The 20,891-nt window shown below is 43.9% G+C and overlaps 1 protein-coding gene across 3 annotated transcripts in view; it reads right to left on the bottom strand.

Annotated features, from left to right (window-relative positions):
• Window positions 1-20,891, bottom strand: part of Ranbp21 (exportin-5-like protein Ranbp21) — a 126,024-nt gene that overhangs the window by 44,330 nt on the left and 60,803 nt on the right. For all 3 annotated transcript variants that reach the window (XM_068362255.1, XM_068362257.1, XM_068362256.1), the window contains exons 6-7: window positions 20,680-20,850; window positions 7,043-7,186 (exon numbers count right to left, since the gene is read on the bottom strand). In XM_068362255.1, coding sequence (XP_068218356.1) covers window positions 7,043-7,186; window positions 20,680-20,850 — 315 coding nt within the window. The remainder of the gene's footprint in view (window positions 1-7,042; window positions 7,187-20,679; window positions 20,851-20,891) is intronic.

Here is a 20,891-nt window from a genome sequence, read left to right as displayed (position 1 = left end):
CCAGGGGGGTGGGTAGAGACCAGCATTACATGTTTACATTATTATGAGCTAAGTATTTTGTATTTCATTTTAGCAGTTATTCAAAATAACAAACATAAAATAAATAAGTACCTGGTAAGGAAGTCGACTTGAACAATTACTCTGCCTTTTTAAGTACGTCTTCCTTACGGAGCCTCGCGATCCTCTTAGGATGCTGAGCGACCCCTAGGATCTGAAGTATCAAGGGTTGCAACCCATACAACAGGACCTCATCAAAACCTCTAATCTAGGCGCTTCTCAAGAAATGACTTTGACCACCCGCCAAATCAAGTAGGATGCGAAAGGCTTCTTAGCCTTCCGGACAACCCAAAAACAATAATAAAACATTTCAAGAGAAAGATTAAAAAGGTTATGGAATTAGGGAATTGTAGTGGTTGAGCCCTCACCCACTACTGCACTCGTTGCTACAAATGGTCCCAGAGTGTAGCAGTTCTCGTAAAGAGACTGGACATTCTTAAGATAAAAAGACGCGAACACTGATTTGCTTTTCCAATAGGTTGCGTCGATTATACTTTGCAGAGATCTATTTTGTTTAAAGGCCACGGAAGTTGCGACAGCTCTAACTTCGTGTGTCCTTACCTTCAGCAAAGCTTGGTCTTCCTCATTCAGATGGGAATGAGCTTCTCGTATTAACAGTCTGATAAAATAGGATAAAGCATTCTTTGACATAGGCAAAGATGGATTCTTAACTGAACACCATAAAGCTTCAGACGGGCCTCGTAAAGGTTTTTAAATAGAACTTAAGAGCTCTTACAGGACATAAGACTCTTTCTAGTTCATTTCCAACCATACGATAAGTTTGGAATATCAAACGATATTGGTCAAGGCCGAGAAGGCAGCTCGTGTTTGGCTAGAAAACCAAGTTGTAGAACATGTAGCCGTTTCGGATGAGAATCCGATGTTCTTGCTGAAGGCATGAATCTCACTGACTCTTTTAGCTGTGGCTAAGCATATCAGGAAAAGAGTCTTTAAGGTGAGATCTTTCAGGGAGGCTGATTGTAGCGGTTCGAACCTGTCTGACATAAGGAATATTAGTACCACGTCTAAATTCCAACCAGGTGTAACCAAACGACGCTCCTTCGTGGTCTCAAAAGACTTAAGGAGGTCCTGTAGATCTTTATTGTTGGAAAGATCTAAGCCTCTGTGACGGAAGACTGATGCCAACATGCTTCTGTAACCCTTGATAGTGGGAGCTGAAAGAGATCGTTCTTTCCTCAGATATAAGAGAAAGTCAGCTATTTGAGTTACAGAGGTACTGGTCGAGGATACGGATACTGACTTGCACCAGTTTCGGAAGATTTCCCACTTCGATTGGCAGACTCTAAGGGTGGATGTTCTCCTTGCTCTAGCAATCGCTCTGGCTGCCTCCTTCGAAAAGCCTCTAGCTCTCGAGAGTCTTTCGATAGTCTGAAGGCAGTCAGACGAAGAGCGTGGAGGCCTAGGTGTACCTTCTTTACGCGTGGCTGACGTAGAAGGTCCACCCTTAGGGGAAGTGTTCTGGGAACGTCTACTAGCCATCGAAGTACCTCGGTGAGCCATTCTCTCGCGGGCCAGAGGGAAGCAACTAGCGTCAACCTTGTCCCTTCGTGAGAGGTGAACTTCTGCAGTACCTTGTTGACAATCTTGAACGGAGGGAATGCATATAGATCTAGATGTGACCAATCTAGTAGAAAGGCATCTATATGAACTGCTGCTGGGTCCGGGATTGGTGAGCAAAATATTGGGAGCCTCTTGGTCATCGAGGTTGCGAAGAGATCTATGGTTGGCTGGCCCCAGGTGGCCCAAAGTCTCTTGCATACATCCTTGTGGAGGGTCCATTCTGTTGAATTATTTGTCCCTTCCAAATGAGACAATCTGCCATGACATTCAAGTTGCCTTGGATGAACCTCGTTACTAGTGATATGTCTAGACCTTTTGACCAGGTGAGGAGGTCCCTTGCGATCTCGTACAATGTCAGAGAGTAGGTCCCTCCTTGCTTGGAGATGTACGCCAAAGCCGTGGTGTTGTCCGAGTTCACCTCCACCACTTTGCCTTGAAGGAGAGACCTGAAGCTTTTCCAGGTCAGACGTACTGCCAGTAGCTCCTTGCAGTTGAAATGCATTGTCCTTTGACTCGAGTTCCATAATCCCGAGCATTCCCTACCGTCTAATGTCGCACCCCAGCCTACGTCCGATGCGTCCGAGAAGAGAACGTGGTTGGGAGTCTGAACAGTCAGGGGAAGACCCTCTCTAAGGTTGATATAGTCCTTTCACCAAGTCAGACAAGACTTTATCTTTCCGGAAACCGGGATCGAGACCGCTTCTAGCGTCTTGTCCTTTTTCCAGTGAAAAGCTAGATGGTATAGAAGAGGACGGAGGAGTAGTCTTCCTAGTGACACAAATTGATCCACGGATGACAGTGTCCCTACCAGACTCATCCACAGCCTGACTGGGCAGCGTTCCTTCTTCAGCATCTTCTGGATGGATAGCAGGGCTGGGGGCTGATCGTCTTGTTCAGCAACGTCCTCATCAGAGGGTTCCTCATCCGAAACTGATGGGGAAACGGCAACGGAGTGGGCAACGTCTGACTCGCTGAATCCGGTCGCACTGGTGGATGCGTGACGGAGCCGGACGCAATATCATGGCACTGCTGCACAGTCTGTGAACTGTCAACAACCATGGGTGCGCGAGGAAGTACAGCGTCAACCCGAAACTGTCTAGACTGTCTGGGTTGTGCAGTCAACACCCTACCGGGTTGCTGAGGTTGACGCACTGCGTCACAACAAGTTACCTCTGCTGGTTGTTGAACGTCCTGAACGTCAACAACCACCTCCGAGCGTCGCTTAACGTCAACGTGCGACTGGCAACCCACACTGGGTCGCATCGGTGGAGGAACCACCTAAACTGGCAGACGCGAGTAGGTTACCTCAGCGTCAACAGGGCGCACAACCGACCGGTTGGAAGGTTGTAGGCCAGAAGGAGGAACCACCTCAACTGGCAGACGCGAGTAGGTTACCTCAGCGTCAACAGGGCGCACAACCAACCGGTTGGAAGGTTGTTGGCCAGAAGGTTCTTCTCCGCATTTAAGTCCTCTAACAAGGACGCAAGCTTGGACTGCATGTCTTGCAGCAAAGCCCATTTAGGGTCTACGGGAGCAGGTGTGGCAACAGACGGGGTTAGCGACTGAGGCGGAACCATTTACCATCCCTGAAAGCCTTGTTATGTGTGACATAATAGTACAGCAAAACTTCAAAGGCTCGACAAAAGTAGAGAAGTTGACCTGTAAACAACTTGGAGCGTCTCCTGGCTAGGCGCCAGGGCGAGTCTACCAGAATTGAGAAGTCTATCTGGGCAGAGGCATGAACTCCCAAGCCGAGAACTTCTCTCGTGTCCTATCAGACTCTCGCTCTATAAGCCAGTTTTAAAAGAAGGGAAATCAAAGGCTGTATCCCTAAAACTCCTCCTGGTGCAACAACCAGTCGCCTAGCCAACGTAACGCTCTCTAGGAGAGCGAGAGAGCACTAGCTTAAAAACAACGGCTTCGAAGTAGCTAGGCCTAGTGTAAGTTCTGACGTTAGGCGAACGAGGAGCAGCAGTTACAAGATCCGGACGAAGATCCTTAAAAAATCATCATGATTTAATTAAAGTCCATAGGAGGCTAAGCAGCTTAAGGCTCCACTCCAAATGACAGAGTCCTCAAGGGAATATCAGTAGGAGGGAGAACAGCACTTTCTCATCTACAGGAACCTTGTCCGATAAAAGCTAGGTTATCTCAGTGAGTCTCTCACTGGTGCATTAGTAGCAGACCAGAAGGCAACGTCATGTAACTGCTTGACAGTCTGTGAACTGTCAACAACTGAACTGTCAACCACAACAGGTGCGTGAGGACATACAGCACTGGTGCATTAGTAGCAGACCAGAAGGCAACGTCATGTTACTGCTTGACAGTCTGTGAACTGTCAATAACTGAACTGTCAACCACAACAGGTGCGTGAGGACATACAGTGTTCACTCGAGACTGCTTTGACTGTCTATACTGAGCAGTCAAAACAACTCTAGAATGCGGAGGTTGACGCACCGCGTCAAAACAAAACAACTTAGACTGTTGTTGTACCTCGCGAACGTCAACGGAAGGTTCCGTGCGTTACTGAACGTCAACATGCGGCTGGCAGGGTACACTGTAACGCATGGGTGGCGGGACTCTCTTGGAGTGCGGGAGAAGGTCGCCTCAGCGTCCACAGGACGCACAACCGTAGTGGTTGTAGGCTAGAGGTTGGTGCAGTGTCAACCTTCTCCGCACGAAAGTCCCGCATCAATGACGTTAACTGAGACTGCATGGTCTGCAGCAAAGACCACTTAGGGTCTACAGGAGCAGGTGCGGCAACAGACGGTGTGACTGCCTGATGTGGTACCGCTTTGCCTCTCTTAGGAGGTGAGCAGTCGTCGGAAGACTGCAGCGAGTCCGAACTGACCCAGTGGCTACAACTGGGCCGTTGGACTTGCGCGGAAGGGACCGACTTGCGCTTAATAAGCTGCGAGACCTTGGTCCATGGTTTCTTACGAGAAACCTCTTCCGCAGACGAGAAATAAATGGGCTCTCTCGTCTTTGTGTGGGTGGGGCGATCTTGGGTAGATACGCCCGAAACCACGGAGGGAAACGTCTGTTCGTTGATCAAGGCCTGACGAACCCATAAGTCGTTCGACATTACTTCTCCCCTGGGCTTGGGAGCTTGCAAGAAGTCCCGGACTAGGTGAACGACAGGCACGAACAGACGAACCCTCGGACGCAACACTGTAACACTTTGCGCATATCACTTTATCACTTCGATTTTCTGTTTTGCACTTATTTCACTGAAATCGAAACTTTTACTGATTTCTACCTGAAACACGCAATTCTACCCTTCATTAAAAGGTAGTAATTGCGAAAACAGTCGTATAATGCAGCTCATTAATACTAGCAAAAACAGAAAACATATATAAAGATAAAGAATTCAGTGGCTGGGAAAGAGACTAAACACTAGTTCAAATAAACTACGTTTACAATCTCTCACCGCACATAGCCTGGGGACAAGAATAAAACCCTAGAAACGTTTTACCTTCTTCCCCGTACAGCGACTAGGGAGGAGAGTAGCACGAGAACAACGTTATCCGCTTGAACGGAACGTTTTTTCTCCTCTCTCTCCCTCCGTCTCTATCTCTCTCTCTCTTTCTCTCTTGATTTCGCACCTGAGAGAAGAGCCCAATTATATATCGTCAAAAAAACATGTTATTTGGCTAAAGGAAAAAACTGAAAGGTTTTCCAAATAAAAAGTTCCTTTAATTTAGAATTTAAACCATTTAAGCTAAGAAAGAATGAACGAAACGTCAGAATCGATTTACTCTTACTGCAAAGTGAAACCGTGATACACTCTCTCTCTATCGTAACGATAGAGCGCATGTTGAACGTCCTGAACGTCAACAACTGCGTAGTCTAAAAAACTAAACGTTAGTTCATCTTTGAAAACAGTACGAAGACTATCAAAGAAATTCTTTCATAAAACATTAAATTTAAAAAGTTTTAAATTCTTTAAAGGCTAAATACGATATAACGGGCTCAACGTTGATTAACTTCGGTTCCAAGTTAGGACCGCCTACTATCAGGAAAGGTCGCATATAAACAAAACATAAAAATTTATTTTTATATGTTTATAATAAATGGAAAGTTAATCGAAGAGGCCTAATAAAGGCGGAGAGATATAAAATATATAGATCTATAACGTGTTAAGCAAAATTACTAAAAAACCTAAACACACTTCCGTCTAAGGGAAGGGTCGGCCATTTAAAAGTGAAAGAGAGTCCATACTCTCTTTGTCACCATAATTAAATCTATCCAAAACAAGTTCAAGTTTTGAGATGAAGATAAAACCCCTGCATAGCGAAAGCTCAAAACTAAAATAGTGTACTTCACCAAATAGTTGTGAAAACAAATCCAGTTAGTAACAGCGTATTAGTAGGTCTTGCCGGAAGCCCGACAGAGAGAAAATTGGTTCTTTGTTTACTTGGAGTACTAAGTACCTGCTCGACAGATGGCGCTGTTGATGTACACCCCCACCTGCATAGCGATCGCTGGCGTATTTTGACCGTAGGTTTTTCTGTCGAGCAACAGAGTTGCAGCTTATATGATCACCGGCTAAGTTTAATATTGAAAACTTTATTTTATAAAAGAAATAAATTCCTATAACCACCATGAATAATAGATTAAACAAAGCTAAAACTTACTATTATCAACATCACTTGCTAAGCTTCAACTCTAGCTGGAAAAGCAGGATGCTATAATTATGCCCAAGGGCTCCAACAGGTAAAAATAACCCAATATGGAAAGGAAACTAGTTAATAATCAAACTATACAAGAAGTAATAAGTAATAAAACTAAGAATATTTTAAGAACAGTAACAACATTAAAATAGATCTTTCATATATAAACTTTAAAAATAAAAAAAAAAGAGGAAGATAATAAGATAGATTAGTGTGCCAAGTGTACTCTCAAGCATTAGAACTCTATCCCAAGACTAGAGAACAATGGTTTAATTTTGGAGTATCCCTCTAGAGAAGTTGCTTACCATAGCTTAAAGTCTCTCTTCTACTCTTACCTTGAAGAAAGTAGCCACTGAACAATTACAGCTTAGTGGTTAACCCCTTGAGTGAAGAAGAATCGTTTAGTAATCTCAGTGTTGTCAGGTGTATGACATAGGAGAATGTGGAAAGAATAGGCCAGACTATTCAGTATATGTGTAGGCATAGGAAAAATGAGCCACAACCTACGAGAGAGATCCAATGTAGTACTGTCTGGCCAGTCAAAGGACCCAGTAACTCTTTTAGCAGTAGTATCTCTATGGGTGCCTGATGCCTTGACCAACTTACAACCTTGTAATTAACTACCAGAATACCCCCCCATATACACAATCCATAAGAAGAAAACATAAATTAGAACACTTGCTCATAAGCATTAGAAAGCTTTCTGTATGAAACATGGTATACAACTTTACCTGTAAAAGACACTCTGAAGCTTCCATTTTAAAACTGTCATGCTTTAAGAAGACACAGAGGGATTTCAGAAGTTTTGCATCTTGAGAAAATATATGCTGAACAGAGACCCACTCAACAAACACAGCAAGAGTCATGAGTACCACCTGGAAATTGGAAAAATAAATTAACTCAAGAGGATTAGTTAAACTACCTAAATATTATAATAAAGCACATAGAAATTAAAGAAACTATCAGATAAACATTTCAAGCATCAACCCTTTATGATCTAATCATTACATTCTAACCATTGACATTCTGAAAGGACATTATTCCCATCACTATAGTGTACCATGAAATATATATTTTCAGGGAGCAATAAAGAAAATACTGATTATGCTCCTAACACCCACAAGAATTAAAATGGATTGAAATAAATTTTAAAAGTACTTTGTATTTTTCCTAGTTATACAAACTGGAGTCCTACAAAATAAGGATATGTCTTGAGCAGCATTGGAACAGCTATTAAATTGTTAACAAGGTAGTTGGTTCACGACAGGTGGCTCGAGAGGGAAGGTAAGCCCACTTGTATGTCAGAGAATACCCCCTTTTGTCCTTAGGCCTAAGACTGAGAGGGGTGATTGAAGTGGGAAATTTAATTTAAAGGACTGGTTTATATAGATAGGAAAAATACAAATTACTTATATAATTTGTTACTTGTTTCTAAAAATTGTGCACACGGTTTGTCCTTTAAAATGTAGGGAGACTAACTCATTAATATTCAAAGTTCCCTAGAACCAAACTGGCAGGATCTTTTCTTCCATGAAGATGTCATCCTTACTAGTCCCATAGTGGAGGAAGAAAGGTTACTCCAACAACCTCGTAAAAGCTGTTCACAGGGATATAGAAGCTGTTTGGGCCTCACCCATTGCTCTCTTAACAGGAATCTAGTACTAGGAACTGCCCAAATTCATTACCTTAGACAGGATGAATACCAGGTCCTGTGAGGGAGTTGAGAATGTTACACAACTACTGAGCAGCCACCTCATGACCCAAAGCTCTGTGGGCAATGTCTGTAAGGTACAGAGATGTGAGGGTGGTCCAATACTTCAAGACCTATCTTCAGCTCCAAGTACACCAACAGATAAACTGGAAGGCTACTGCCCTTCTACGACATCATTTACATAAGATGCCCCACTTCTCCTGGTAAACCGCTGCAGAGGACCTTCACAGGTATCCACATATCTGTTGTGCAGTAACTCACAAACAGCCTTTTGTTCGTTAGTGATGCTAGATAGTCTCCATGTGAAGTGTAAGGGACTCAACCATGTGAAAGTACTTCTAAAGGTGAGACTGACAGAGAAGAGTAGCCCAATGGATTAGTTCTCTCGACACCTCAACAAGGAGCATCAACAGATCTGGATATCATTTGGCATGTGGTCACCAGGGAACCACCAGGGTCATCCTGAAACCGAATGCCGTCAACACTGTTGATTAAGTGGTGACTGTGGCAGAAGGGAAGAAAGGCGTGCAAGTCCAAATCTGTTGAAAAGTATCCTTGAAAACTGCTCAAGGATTTAGAATGGGGGAGCAGAACAACAGGAATTTCCTGTTCAGCTATGTGGCAAAAGGGTCGATCACTGGTGATCCCCAAAGATCAAGAAGTCTTTCTGGCATATAAGGCAGTAGGGACCACTCAGAACATAAAACCTGCCCCTGGCAACTGAGCATGTCTGTTGGATTGAACCTCGCTTACAGCTCTAGTGTTGTACACTGACCAAACACAGACGCAACCAACCTGGGAGCTCTAGCTTGAACAAGAATGGTTGCGCTACCTCTAGGAGTCTGCTGATGCGATAGTCTGATGGGAAGACTAGCTGCTGCCACGTCTATCAGTGAGCCCTGATACTTCATCCTCTGCTTGGGTATAAGATTCGACTTTTTCCAATTTACCAGTTACCAAATCATGACACAAGGAGAGTAGTTGATCTCAATCCCAAAGCAAATGCCTCTTGGAAGAGGCCAGGAACACCCAGTTGACGACATATCTCAACAGAAATATCCCATTCACGTGGGCCCAAACACAAACCAATCTGAACACTAGCATGAACATTGTGGAGCAGTACGAGGTCCAAAGCACTGGTCTTTGCAATGCTACATTACTACTTCAAGGAGGAAATGGAGGTACTTTCTGTAGGACTCATGGATGGGTACAGTAGGGTCCCGAATGATGCGAGAATTTGGTCAATTCACATCCTCGCACAAATGGAATATCGCATATTTCGAAAAAAAAACAGGAATAATTCCATTAGGGCCAAGGAAAACAGCAACTTACCCATTCAAACGTTTTTACTGCCCATTTTCAATACTTTCTATGTTCTATACTGTATCTTTTTAATATTAAATTGCTCTTTTGAATAGATAAGACATTTAAAATGTTTTAAAGTTTTAATAACTTGAAAAAGGTTAAAATTACACTCAAGATGGATATAAATACCGTACATTTCTCCATATAACACAACCTAAAATTAGGAAAAATTTTCATGAATATAAATCATATCTGTTGTATAAGACGACTGGTGAATTACAAAACCATCGGTGTATAGACTAGCTTCTGCTGTATCATTTAAAATCCAAAAGGAACTAAATAAAGGCTTTTATATATACTGTACTCGTACACTACAGCAAACAAAATACAGTATACCATTATTAAAACTACCATACCATTGAAATTATCGAAAGGTTAGAGAAAGATATAGGTTGACAAGAATGTAACAACAACTCTATGTTTACATTTTGTCAGCTGGAGTTGCATAGATAAAAGTTGAATTCATTGTTGATATGGAATTTTTCCTCAAATAGGCTACTTATGAAATTATGTCAATAAAATGTGAGGTAAATATGGTTTGGTTACATTCTTTATCAGTCATCGTACCTATACCTACCAATATACTTGAAAAGACAATAGATTTGATATGTTTTGTGGTGCTTGACTCACAGACTGAACTTATTTGCAGATACAGAAAATTTATTTTTTAAAACTAGCGACCACATAAATGGGGAATCGCACAATTCGTGACCATACTGTATTTGGAAATACGTGTCCTTCAGATCCATTGAAGCATGAAGTCTTCCTCTCCAATGGCAGACTGCACAGTACTTGCTGCCACCATACTGAACAGAGTATGATGAACAAATTCGTTCAGTGGTGAGAGATCGATGACTGGTCTATAACCCCGTCGGTCGAATACTCCTCCAGCAAGAGAAGATTGTAAAACCCCAAAGAACAGTCTCGAACAGCTTTGAGTGCACTCTTCTCTTCCATCGTTTTCACCTTTCCCACTGAGATCAGAGTTTTTGGAGGGTAGCTCAGGAACAATATCAGAGTGCAAGTGAGGGGATATCAAAGATCTTTGAAGGGTAGATGGCATCCATCCTGAAGGGTTTCTACAATCCAATGCTCTGCTCTGCTCTATGCTGCTGCCACGTTACCCAATGGCATGACAGGCATCACCAGACTAATGGCTGCTGGAAAAGGGGATTGCCAACTTCAGCATTCCCTTCCTCCCTTCTCACCTCTACCAACCCTCCTGAACAGACCAGGCTGGCCACTTAAGGGTGGAGCACTGTACGCGTTTTTTTCTAGAGAAAGAAGCAGCTGCAGGTCCCAATCAGGCTTTGCCGCCAGCTGGAACTTTCTTCAAAGCTGATCCTAATGCAGTGGCTTGCCTCAGCCACTTTTAAAGTACATGGACCCCTCAAGTTGACTGCATGGTGGAATAGGGAGTCATGATAGCCTTGACTCCCCTTCTCCACTGCTGCCTCTGCATCTTTCTGAGGAAAGAGAGACAGTCTCCAGCACTGGAGCATTTCTCAACTCCAAACATCGCTTCCCTGGAGAATTGGGATATGACCGTATCTCCGCTCTTCAGGACCCATTTGACTAATTGGTTAAATAAATGGTGCCATGATGGTTACCACTTTCACACTGGACAGAACAAAATTGCTATGCTTCACCAACACCTCATATTTTAACAAATCACAAGTAGTGACAAAGTATGGCAAAGTAGGAGAATGCACTACTGGACCACTGGTCAATCCAAGAAGATGCCTGAAGGTTTCCATGGCAGCAGACTTGAGGGCTGAAAAGACTGTGCCTTCAGTCTTGGGTCTCTCCACAGGCAATCCCACCATTGAAGCAAAAACTGTGAGGTCAACATGATGAGGAAACAGACTGGCACCCTCAAGCATGTAAAACCTCCTTTGTCAATATAGAATTGGAGGCAGGATCTTACTCAACCAGCTAGACCACAGCATATTAACAGGCACTGAAATGTGTGAATTTATTGTCCAAGGTCATGCATGCAAATTATGCCCATGACAACTCCACTGAAGTCCTTGATCCATGAGGTGAGTCAAAATGCTGATTAATGACCGAAGAACAACATCACAGGAGCCATAGTAGCCTCTCCAAGTTCACTGCACTTGCCAAGCCTTCCTTAGATTGAACTCGTCATCAAAGATCTCCACAACAAGTGGAGAGCTTCCAGTGCAATTCAGTGAGTGGAAATCACTGTGGAAACCTCATATGACACCAAAGCCTGAAAAACTCACCAAAATAGATCTGAGTTTTCCTTTGGTCCTAGAGGATACTTCCCAGGGACTGAACCAAGGGTTTATACTATATCCAGAAGCTTCAGCTATCAACAAACTCGATAAGAAGAGCAAAGCATTTTACTCCCTCTACGGCATCACCTTGGGCGTTACCAAGGATGACACAGGAAAAGACTTGGGGGTTCCTTTTCCTCCTCAGAGATTATGCTGTCACTGAACAGGAGATCATATCTACCCTTGGCACATGGGGATAATTGCAAACAATCATGGCCCCTACAGGAACCATAAAGAGAATGTGGATTTATAACCGGTTTAGCCATAAACAGATTACAGCATCCAAACTTTCTCCATTTACAAAAATCCTGCTTCAATTCCGTGATTAATATGAAGCCAGCAACCAACCATCCTGAAAAGTATAGAAAAAAAAAAATACAGTTAACAACCTTTGATAGGACACAACAATGCATCTGTTGTCAAGTACCTCGCCAACGATATCAACCGTTCTAACTCTGCTGAAGAAATTCCCTATTTCAAAGGATGTAAGGTTTTAATATATTTAGGAACAAACCTTCATATTCATGGTCTATGATTATTTCAAAACTATATCCATATTTTCTGAATTCATATATTTTTAAATTTAATGTTTAAACCACCAATAACCTCTGTATCAAGAGGATAAAGGAGCAAGGTTGCTGCAATGAGTGGTCTGTACAACCCAAGATTTAGTCATGAACTCATCAATGAATATGAATGTATACTACAGAAGCTTTAGAATCTCCTAATAATAACTATCCAAAAATGTTATTTTTATAATAAAATAAATTTTTGAATATACTTACCCGGTGATTATATAAGCTGCAGCTCTGCTGCTCGACAGAAAACTCTACGTTCAAAATCCGCCAGCGATCGCTATGCAGGTAGGGGGTGTACATCAACAGCGCCATCTGTCGTGCAGGTACTCAGTACTCAATGTAAACACAGAACTCAATTTTCTCCTCGGTCCACTGGGTCTCTATTGGGGAGGAAGGGAGGGTCCTTTAATATATAATCACCGGGTAAGTATATTCAAAAATTTATTTTATTATAAAAATAACATTTTTCAATATTAAACTTAGCCGGTGATTATATAAGCTGATTCACACCCAGGGGGGTGGGTAGAGACCAGCAATAAATGTTTACATTATTATGAGCTAAGGATTTTTTATTTCATTTTAGCAGTTATTCAAAATAACAAACATAAAATAAATAAGTACCTGGTAAGGAAGTCGACTTGAACAATTACTCTGCCTTTTTAAGTACGTCTTCCTTACGGAGCCTCGCGATCCTCTTAGGATGCTGAGCGACCCCTAGGAGCTGAAGTATCAAGGGTTGCAACCCATACTACAGGACCTCATCAAAACCTCTAATCTAGGCGCTTCTCAAGAAAAGAATTTGACCACCCGCCAAATCAACCAGGATGCGAAAGGCTTCTTAGCCTTCCGGACAACCCAAAAACAACAATAAAAAACATTTCATGAGAAAGATTAAAAAGGTTATGGAATTAGGGGAATGTAGTGGTTGAGCCCTCACCCACTGCACTCGCTGCTACGAATGGTCCCAGGGTGTAGCAGTTCTCGTAAAGAGACTGGACATCTTTAAGATAAAAAGACGCGAACACCGACTTGCTTCTCCAATAGGTTGCGTCCATTATACTCTGCAGAGATCTATTTTGTTTAAAGGCCACTGAAGTTGCGACAGCTCTAACTTCATGTGTCCTTACCTTCAGCAAAGCTTGGTCTTCCTCACTCAGATGGGAATGAGCTTCTCGTATCAACAGTCTGATATAATAGGATAAGGCATTCTTTGACATAGGCAAAGAAGGTTTCTTAATAGAACACCATAAAGCTTCTGACTGTCCTCGTAAAGGTTTAGTTCGTCTTAAATAGAACTTAAGAGCTCTAACAGGGCATAAGACTCTTTCTAGTTCATTTCCAACCATATTTGAAAGGCTTGGAATATCGAACGATTTCGGCCAAGGACGAGAAGGTAGCTCGTTTTTGGCTAGAAAACCAAGCTGTAAAGAACATGTAGCCGTTTCAGATGAAAATCCGATGTTCCTGCTGAAGGCGTGAATCTCACTGACTCTTTTAGCTGTGGCCAAGCAAACCAGGAAAAGAGTCTTTAAAGTGAGATCTTTAAAGGATTCTGATTGTAGTGGCTCGAACCTTTCTGACATAAGGAATCTTAGTACCACGTCTAAATTCCAACCAGGTGTAGCCAAACGACGCTCCTTCGTGGTCTCAAAAGACTTAAGGAGGTCCTGTAGATCTTTGTTGTTGGAAAGATCTAAGCCTCTGTGACGGAAGACTGATGCCAACATGCTTCTGTAACCTTTGATAGTGGGAGCTGAAAGAGATCTTTCTTTCCTCAGGTATAATAGGAAGTCAGCTATTTGGGTTACAGAGGTACTGGTCGAGGATACTGATACTGACTTGCACCAGTTTCGGAAGACTTCCCACTTCGACTGGTAGACTCTAAGAGTGGATGTCCTCCTTGCTCTAGCAATCGCCCTGGCTGCCTCCTTCGAAAAGCCTCTAGCTCTAGAGAGTCTTTCGATAGTCTGAAGGCAGTCAGACGAAGAGCGTGGAGGCCTTGGTGTACCTTCTTTACGTGTGGCTGACGTAGAAGGTCCACCCTTGGAGGAAGAGTTCTGGGAACGTCCACTAGCCATTGAAGTACCTCGGTGAACCATTCTCTCGCGGGCCAGAGGGGAGCAACTAACGTCAACCTTGTCCCTTCGTGAGAGGTGAACTTCTGCAGTACCTTGTTGACAATCTTGAACGGGGGGAATGCATATAGGTCTAGATGTGACCAATCCAGTAGAAAGGCATCTATATGAACTGCTGCTGGGTCCGGGATTGGTGAGCAATATATTGGGAGCCTCTTGGTCATCGAGGTTGCGAAGAGATCTATGGTAGGCTGGCCCCATGTGGACCACAGTCTCTTGCACACATCCTTGTGGAGGGTCCATTCTGTTGGAATGATTTGTCCCTTCCGACTGAGGCAATCTGCCATGACATTCAAGTTGCCTTGGATGAACCTCGTTACTAGAGAAAGGTTTAGATCTTTTGACCAGGTGAGGAGGTCCCTTGCGATCTCGTACAACGTCATAGAATGGGTCCCTCCTTGCTTGGAGATGTACGCCAAAGCCGTGGTGTTGTCCGAGTTCACCTCCACCACTTTGCCTTGAAGGAGGGACTTGAAGCTTTTCAAGGCCAGATGAACTGCCAGTAGCTCCTTGCAGTTGATATGTAACGTTCTTTGATGCGAGTTCCAAGTTCCCGAGCATTCCCGACCGTCTAATGTCGCACCCCAGCCCGTGTCCGATGCGTCCGAGAAGAGAACGTGGTTGGGGGTCTGAACAGCCAGGGGCAGACCCTCTCTGAGGCTGATACTGTCCTTCCACCAAGTCAGGGACGACTTCATCTTCTCGGAAATGGGGATCGAGACCGCTTCTAGCGTCTTGTCCTTTTTCCAGTAAACAGCTGTTCCAGGGATGATAGCGTCCCTATCAGACTCATCCACTGTCTGACTGAACATCGTTCCTTCTTCAGCATGTTCTGGATGCATACCTGGGCTTGACTTGTTCTGGGGGCCGACGGAAAAGCCCGAAAAGCTTGACTGTGAATCTCCATCCCTAAATACACAATAGTTTGGGATGGGACCAGTTGAGACTTTTCCATATTGACCAGGAGACCCAATTCCTTGATCAGATCTAGAGTCCACTTTAGATTCTCCAGACAGCGACGACTGGAAGAGGCTCTTAGAAGCCAGTCGTCCAAATAGAGGGAGGCTCTGATGTCCGCTAAATGAAGGAATTTGGCTATATTCCTCATCAGCCTCGTAAACACAAGAGGAGCTGTGCTTAGGCCAAAGCACAGGGCTTGAAATTGGTAGACAACCTTTTCGTAAACGAATCTCAGAAAAGGTTGGGAGTCTGGGTGGATGGGGACGTGAAAGTATGCGTCCCTTAGGTCTAAAGAGACCATCCAGTCTTCCTTTCTGACCGCTGCTAGAACGGACTTTGTGGTCTCCATGGCGAACGTCTGCTTTGTGACAAAGACATTCAGCGCACTGACGTCTAGCACCGGCCTCCACCCTCCTGTCTTCTTTACCACTAAGAAGAGACGGTTGTAGAAACCCGGGGATTGATGGTCCCGGACTTTGACTACCGCTCCCTTTTCTAGTAAGAGAGACACCTCCTGCTTCAAAGCTCGTCTCTTGTCTTCCTCTCTGTACCTGGGAGAGAGATCGATGGGACACGTTGCTAGAGGGGGTTTGCGTACAAACGGGATCTTGTACCCTTCTCTGAGCAACTTCACAGATTGTGCATCTGCGCCTCTTTTCTCCCAGGTCTGCCAGAAGTTCTTGAGTCTGGCTCCCACTGCTGTCTGAAGAAGGAGGCAGTCAGACTCTGCCTTTAAAGGACTTGGTACCTTTCTTCTTCCCACGTCTCCCTTCGGCACGAGCACCTCCTCTGTTGGAGGCTCTGCCACGAAAGGGCGGAATGAATCTGGACGCTGGAGTGTCCATCCTGGGTCTTGACAAGGTAGGCAAAGGGGTGGCTTTGCGGGCAGAGGACGCAACCAGGTCATGGGTGTCCTTCTGAATCAAAGAGGCAGCAATCTCCTTAATCAAGTCCTCTGGAAAAAGGCACTTTGAGAGAGGAGCAAAAAGAAGTTCTGATCTCTGACACGGTGTTACTCCAGCTGACAGGAAAGAGCAAAGGTTCTCCCGTTTCTTGAGGACCCCGGATACGAACGAAGCCGCAAGCTCACTAGATCCGTCACGTATGGCCTTGTCCATGCAGGACATTATGAGCAAGGAAGATTCCTTGTCAGACGGGGAGATCTTCCTGCTCAAAGCTCCCAGACACCAGTCCAAAAAGTTAAAGACCTCGAAGGCTCTAAACACTCCTTTCAACAGATGGTCTAGGTCCGTAGGAGACCAGCATATCTTAGAGCGTCTCATGGCTAGCCTGCGGGGAGAGTCTACCAGGCTTGAGAAGTCGCCCTGGGCAGAGGCAGGAACTCCCAAGCCGAGAACTTCTCCCGTGGCATACCAGACGCTCGATCTGGAAGAGAGTTTCGCAGGGGGAAACGTAAACGCTGTCTTCCCTAGGTTCTTTTTGGACTGCATCCAATCTCCTAAAACTCGTAAAGCTCTCTTGGACGAGCGGGCGAGGACGAGTTTCGTAAAGGCAGGCGCGGATGACTGCGTACCTAAAGCAAACTCTGACGGAGGAGAGCGTGGAGCCGCAGACACAAACTGGTCCGGATACATCTCTTTGAACAGAGCAAGAACTTTTCTAAAGTCCAAAGAGGGTTGCGTGGTCTTGGGTTCGTCAAGGTCCGTATGTGGGTCATCAATGTGTGCCGCGTCGTCATCATCAGAGAGTCCATCATCTGAGAATTGAGGAGGAAGTGGCAAAGGAGTAGGAATCGGCTGGTCAGCTGAGTCCGGCAGCACGGGTGCACGCGTGACTGAACCGGACGCAACGTCATGGAACTGTTGCCCAGTCTGTGAACTGGCAACAACCATAGCAGCGCGGGGACGCATAGCGTCTACTCCAGACTGTCTAGTCTGATGTGGGCGAGCAGAGGTAACCACACTGGGTTGCGGAGGTTGACGCACCGCGTCAAAACAAAACAACTTAGACTGTTGTTGTACCTCGCGAACGTCAACGGAAGGTTCCGTGCGTCGCTGAACGTCAACATGCGGCTGGCAGGGTACACTGGAACGCATGGGTGGCGGGACTCTCTCAGCTGGAGTGCGGCAGAAGGTCGCCTCAGCGTCCACAGGACGCACAACCGTGGGTGGTTGTAGGCTAGAGGTTGGTGCAGCGTCAACCTTCTCCGCACGAAAGTCCTGCATCAATGACGTTAACTGAGACTGCATGGTCTGCAGCAAAGACCACTTAGGGTCTACAGGAGCAGGTGCGGCAACAGACGGTGTGACTGCCTGATGCGGTACCGCTTTGCCTCTCTTAGGAGGTGAGCAGTCGTCGGAAGACTGCAGCGAGTCCGAACTGACCCAGTGGCTACAACTGGGCCTTTGGACTTGCGCGGAAGGGACCGACTTGCGCTTAAGAGGCCGCGAGACCTTGGTCCATGGTTTCTTACGAGAAACCTCTTCCGCAGACGAGGAATAAATGGGCTCTCTCGTCTTTGTGTGGGTGGGGCGATCTTGGGTAGATACGCCCGAAACCACGGAGGGAACGTCTGTTCGCTGATTAAAGCCTCTCGAACCCTTTGGTCGTACGACATTGCTTCTCCCCTGGACTTGGGAGCTTGCAAGAGGTCCCGGACTGGGAGGACGACAGGCACGAACAGACGAACCCTCAAGCGCAACACTATCCACAACACTATCACTCACTTTATCACTACCCACTGCACTCTTACACTTCAGCTCCTTGACGTCTGCCATGAGCTGGTTACGGTCACTAGCCAAGGACTCGACTCTCTCACCCAGAGCTTGGATGGCACGCATCATAACTGCCATCGAAGGTTCTTGAGTGCTAGAAGGGGGATCAGGAGCAACCACTACAGGGGAAGGAATAGGTTGTGGGGCATGAGGAGAGGAAAATTCAACGGAGCGAGACGAACTTCTCCTGACTCTATCTCTCTCTAGCCTACGTGTATATTTCTGGAATTCGATAAAATCGAATTCCGAAAGCCCAACGCATTCCTCAAATCGATCTTCCAATTGACAGGTTTTATCCCGACAATTGGAACAAACGGTGTGAGGATCGATAGAGGCCTTCGGAAGACGCCTTGAACAGTCCCTAGCATTACACTTCCTGAATTTAGGGACTTGAGAAGGGTCAGCCATTTTGAATTAGTCAAAGGGGAATTCAAAAACTATCCAAAGTCATCAACAAATAATCCGATATCAACAAAAGAATGCAAGGATGTATTGAAGATAAAGCCTGCAAAGCGAAAGCTCAAAACTAGAAACGTGTACTTCACCAAAAAGATGTGAAAACCAATCCAGTTAGCAACAGCGAATTAGTAGGTCTTGCCGGTGGCACGACAGAGAGAAAATTGAGTTCTGTGTTTACATTGAGTACTGAGTACCTGCACGACAGATGGCGCTGTTGATGTACACCCCCTACCTGCATAGCGATCGCTGGCGGATTTTGAACGTAGAGTTTTCTGTCGAGCAGCAGAGCTGCAGCTTATATAATCACCGGCTAAGTTTAATATTGAAAATTGTAAAATATGTAGAGATGAGTCCCATCCTCCATTTGTGGTCTCAATTTCTAAGGATAGAGAAAGTGCCATGGCAGACCTTCTTTTCAGGCCAAATCTTATCCAGTTTTCCTTATATCTGTACCATCAGATATTGTACAGACTGTTTGTTGAAATTCCAGCTGTCCCCAGTTTGCCTGATCAGCAATCCTCCCAAAACTCTCTCCCAGTTGCTGATTTAATCTAAAATATCGGAGAAAACCTCATCACATTATTCCTATTCATAGCATATGTAGTTCAACCACTGTTTCGTGTTCTTGATTCACACTTCCAATTCTCTTCATAACAACATGGTGTTCATCTCTAAGAATTGGGTGTATTGAAAATACTTTCACATTACACAATTTACTGTGTACAAACAAGGTGATTAAGTAGGTAGACCAATGAAACACCCCTAAAAAAAAACCTCCCTAGATCATACACACAGTAAGGTTGTGTTGCCAGTGAATTTTCTCAAGCATCAAGTGGGACTTTAACTCAGAAACTAGAGAATGAGCCGCATGCAATCCCCATAAGTAACCGCATAAGAGAATTTTGTATACTGTTTTTGGTTGGTAGAATCAATGATCCTGATCAAAACATTCCCAACCTATCAAAACAATAGGCAATTGTCTTTATTAATATGATAAAGCTAGATAGTTTTCCCATGGGTAGACTTCTTGACTGCTTACGAAAGATAGTAATATAATAACCAGTCGAGTGAGAAAAGCATGTAAGGTAGGCTTCATAACCTTTTGCTAGTACTGTATTAATATTATAAAAATGGCATACATGAGTACGCCAGTATATCGTATAATGTTCCTGTTAGACTCTCTTCATCAAAAAGGCATCGTAGTAATACAAAGCAAGAATGCAAACATAGCAGCTACAACTATTCTGGCAGTTGGTGTAGGGGGAAAGGCAATCATGTTATGGGACAACTACAACACATAATTATTACATATGTGAAATGAGCAAAATGTACTCCTATAAATCTACATGCTAGCACATAGCCTAAAAATTCAGAACATTTAAAAGAGCATCATAACGCTAAAATATACAAAATGATCTCATATTTCCAATTTCCTTTTTCATCAAAAATAACATGAAGGAAAATCAGAAAATATGCTGCGAAACTAGACTACATTAATAACCAAATAAAAATACCATAGTATCCTTTAAGCTGGGAGATACTTACCATATATGTACCCTTTAACCTGAGAGATACTAACTTCTTGAGAAAATACCGATACTTCTGTATCATATGGCAGCTAGGACAGCAATGACTTACATGGTGTAGCTAGTATCAGAGGTACTCCCAGCAAGAAATACAAATACAAAACACATTTGTTTATTGTATGTTTGTAACTTATATTTTCAGCTAAAGACTTGCCCATTTCACACAGTAAATCATACAGTTTTCTACACTATATGGATAAAATTATCAGATAAAATAAGGCTACAGGACTAACCAGGACATTGTATCATGGATTTCCAAAAGGTGACTGGTTAACATTGCTAATTTCTGCTCATAATAATATTTTTCTGTTATTGGGAAAAGATTACTACAAGAATAGATAAATACCAGAACTAAAAACCAAATTAGGGTGTACCCCTTACAATGCAGGGCACCAGGTATAATGTTAGTAATGTCCCTTCTAAGAAAGGATTCATTCTGTGCAAAAAAAAAAAAAAAATTGTAAAAGGAAGGATGAATTGCTCTTAATTACCGAACTGTCATAACAGCATAGATATTTTGCAAGAACATATAACCTCACCTGGACAACCCTGCAGTGTTGTTGAGAAGCTTCTTTATTATCTTGTCTCGCATCATTTTCATATTCTCTAAAATTTTCTTCTAACAGACCTAAAAAAAATCCAAATATCAACTCCATATTTGCAGCCAAAGCCTGATATAGGTCTCTGCGGCGCTGATTTGATTCCAGGTTCTGTAAAAATTTTGAAAACTAACTGAGTTTGCCATAAAACA

Source organism: Palaemon carinicauda, chromosome 38, assembly GCF_036898095.1.
Source record: "Palaemon carinicauda isolate YSFRI2023 chromosome 38, ASM3689809v2, whole genome shotgun sequence".
NCBI classification, from domain to species: domain Eukaryota; kingdom Metazoa; phylum Arthropoda; class Malacostraca; order Decapoda; family Palaemonidae; genus Palaemon; species Palaemon carinicauda.
Note: the sequence above shows the minus strand (reverse complement) of the source record. Positions and strands in the feature narration are given on the sequence as shown.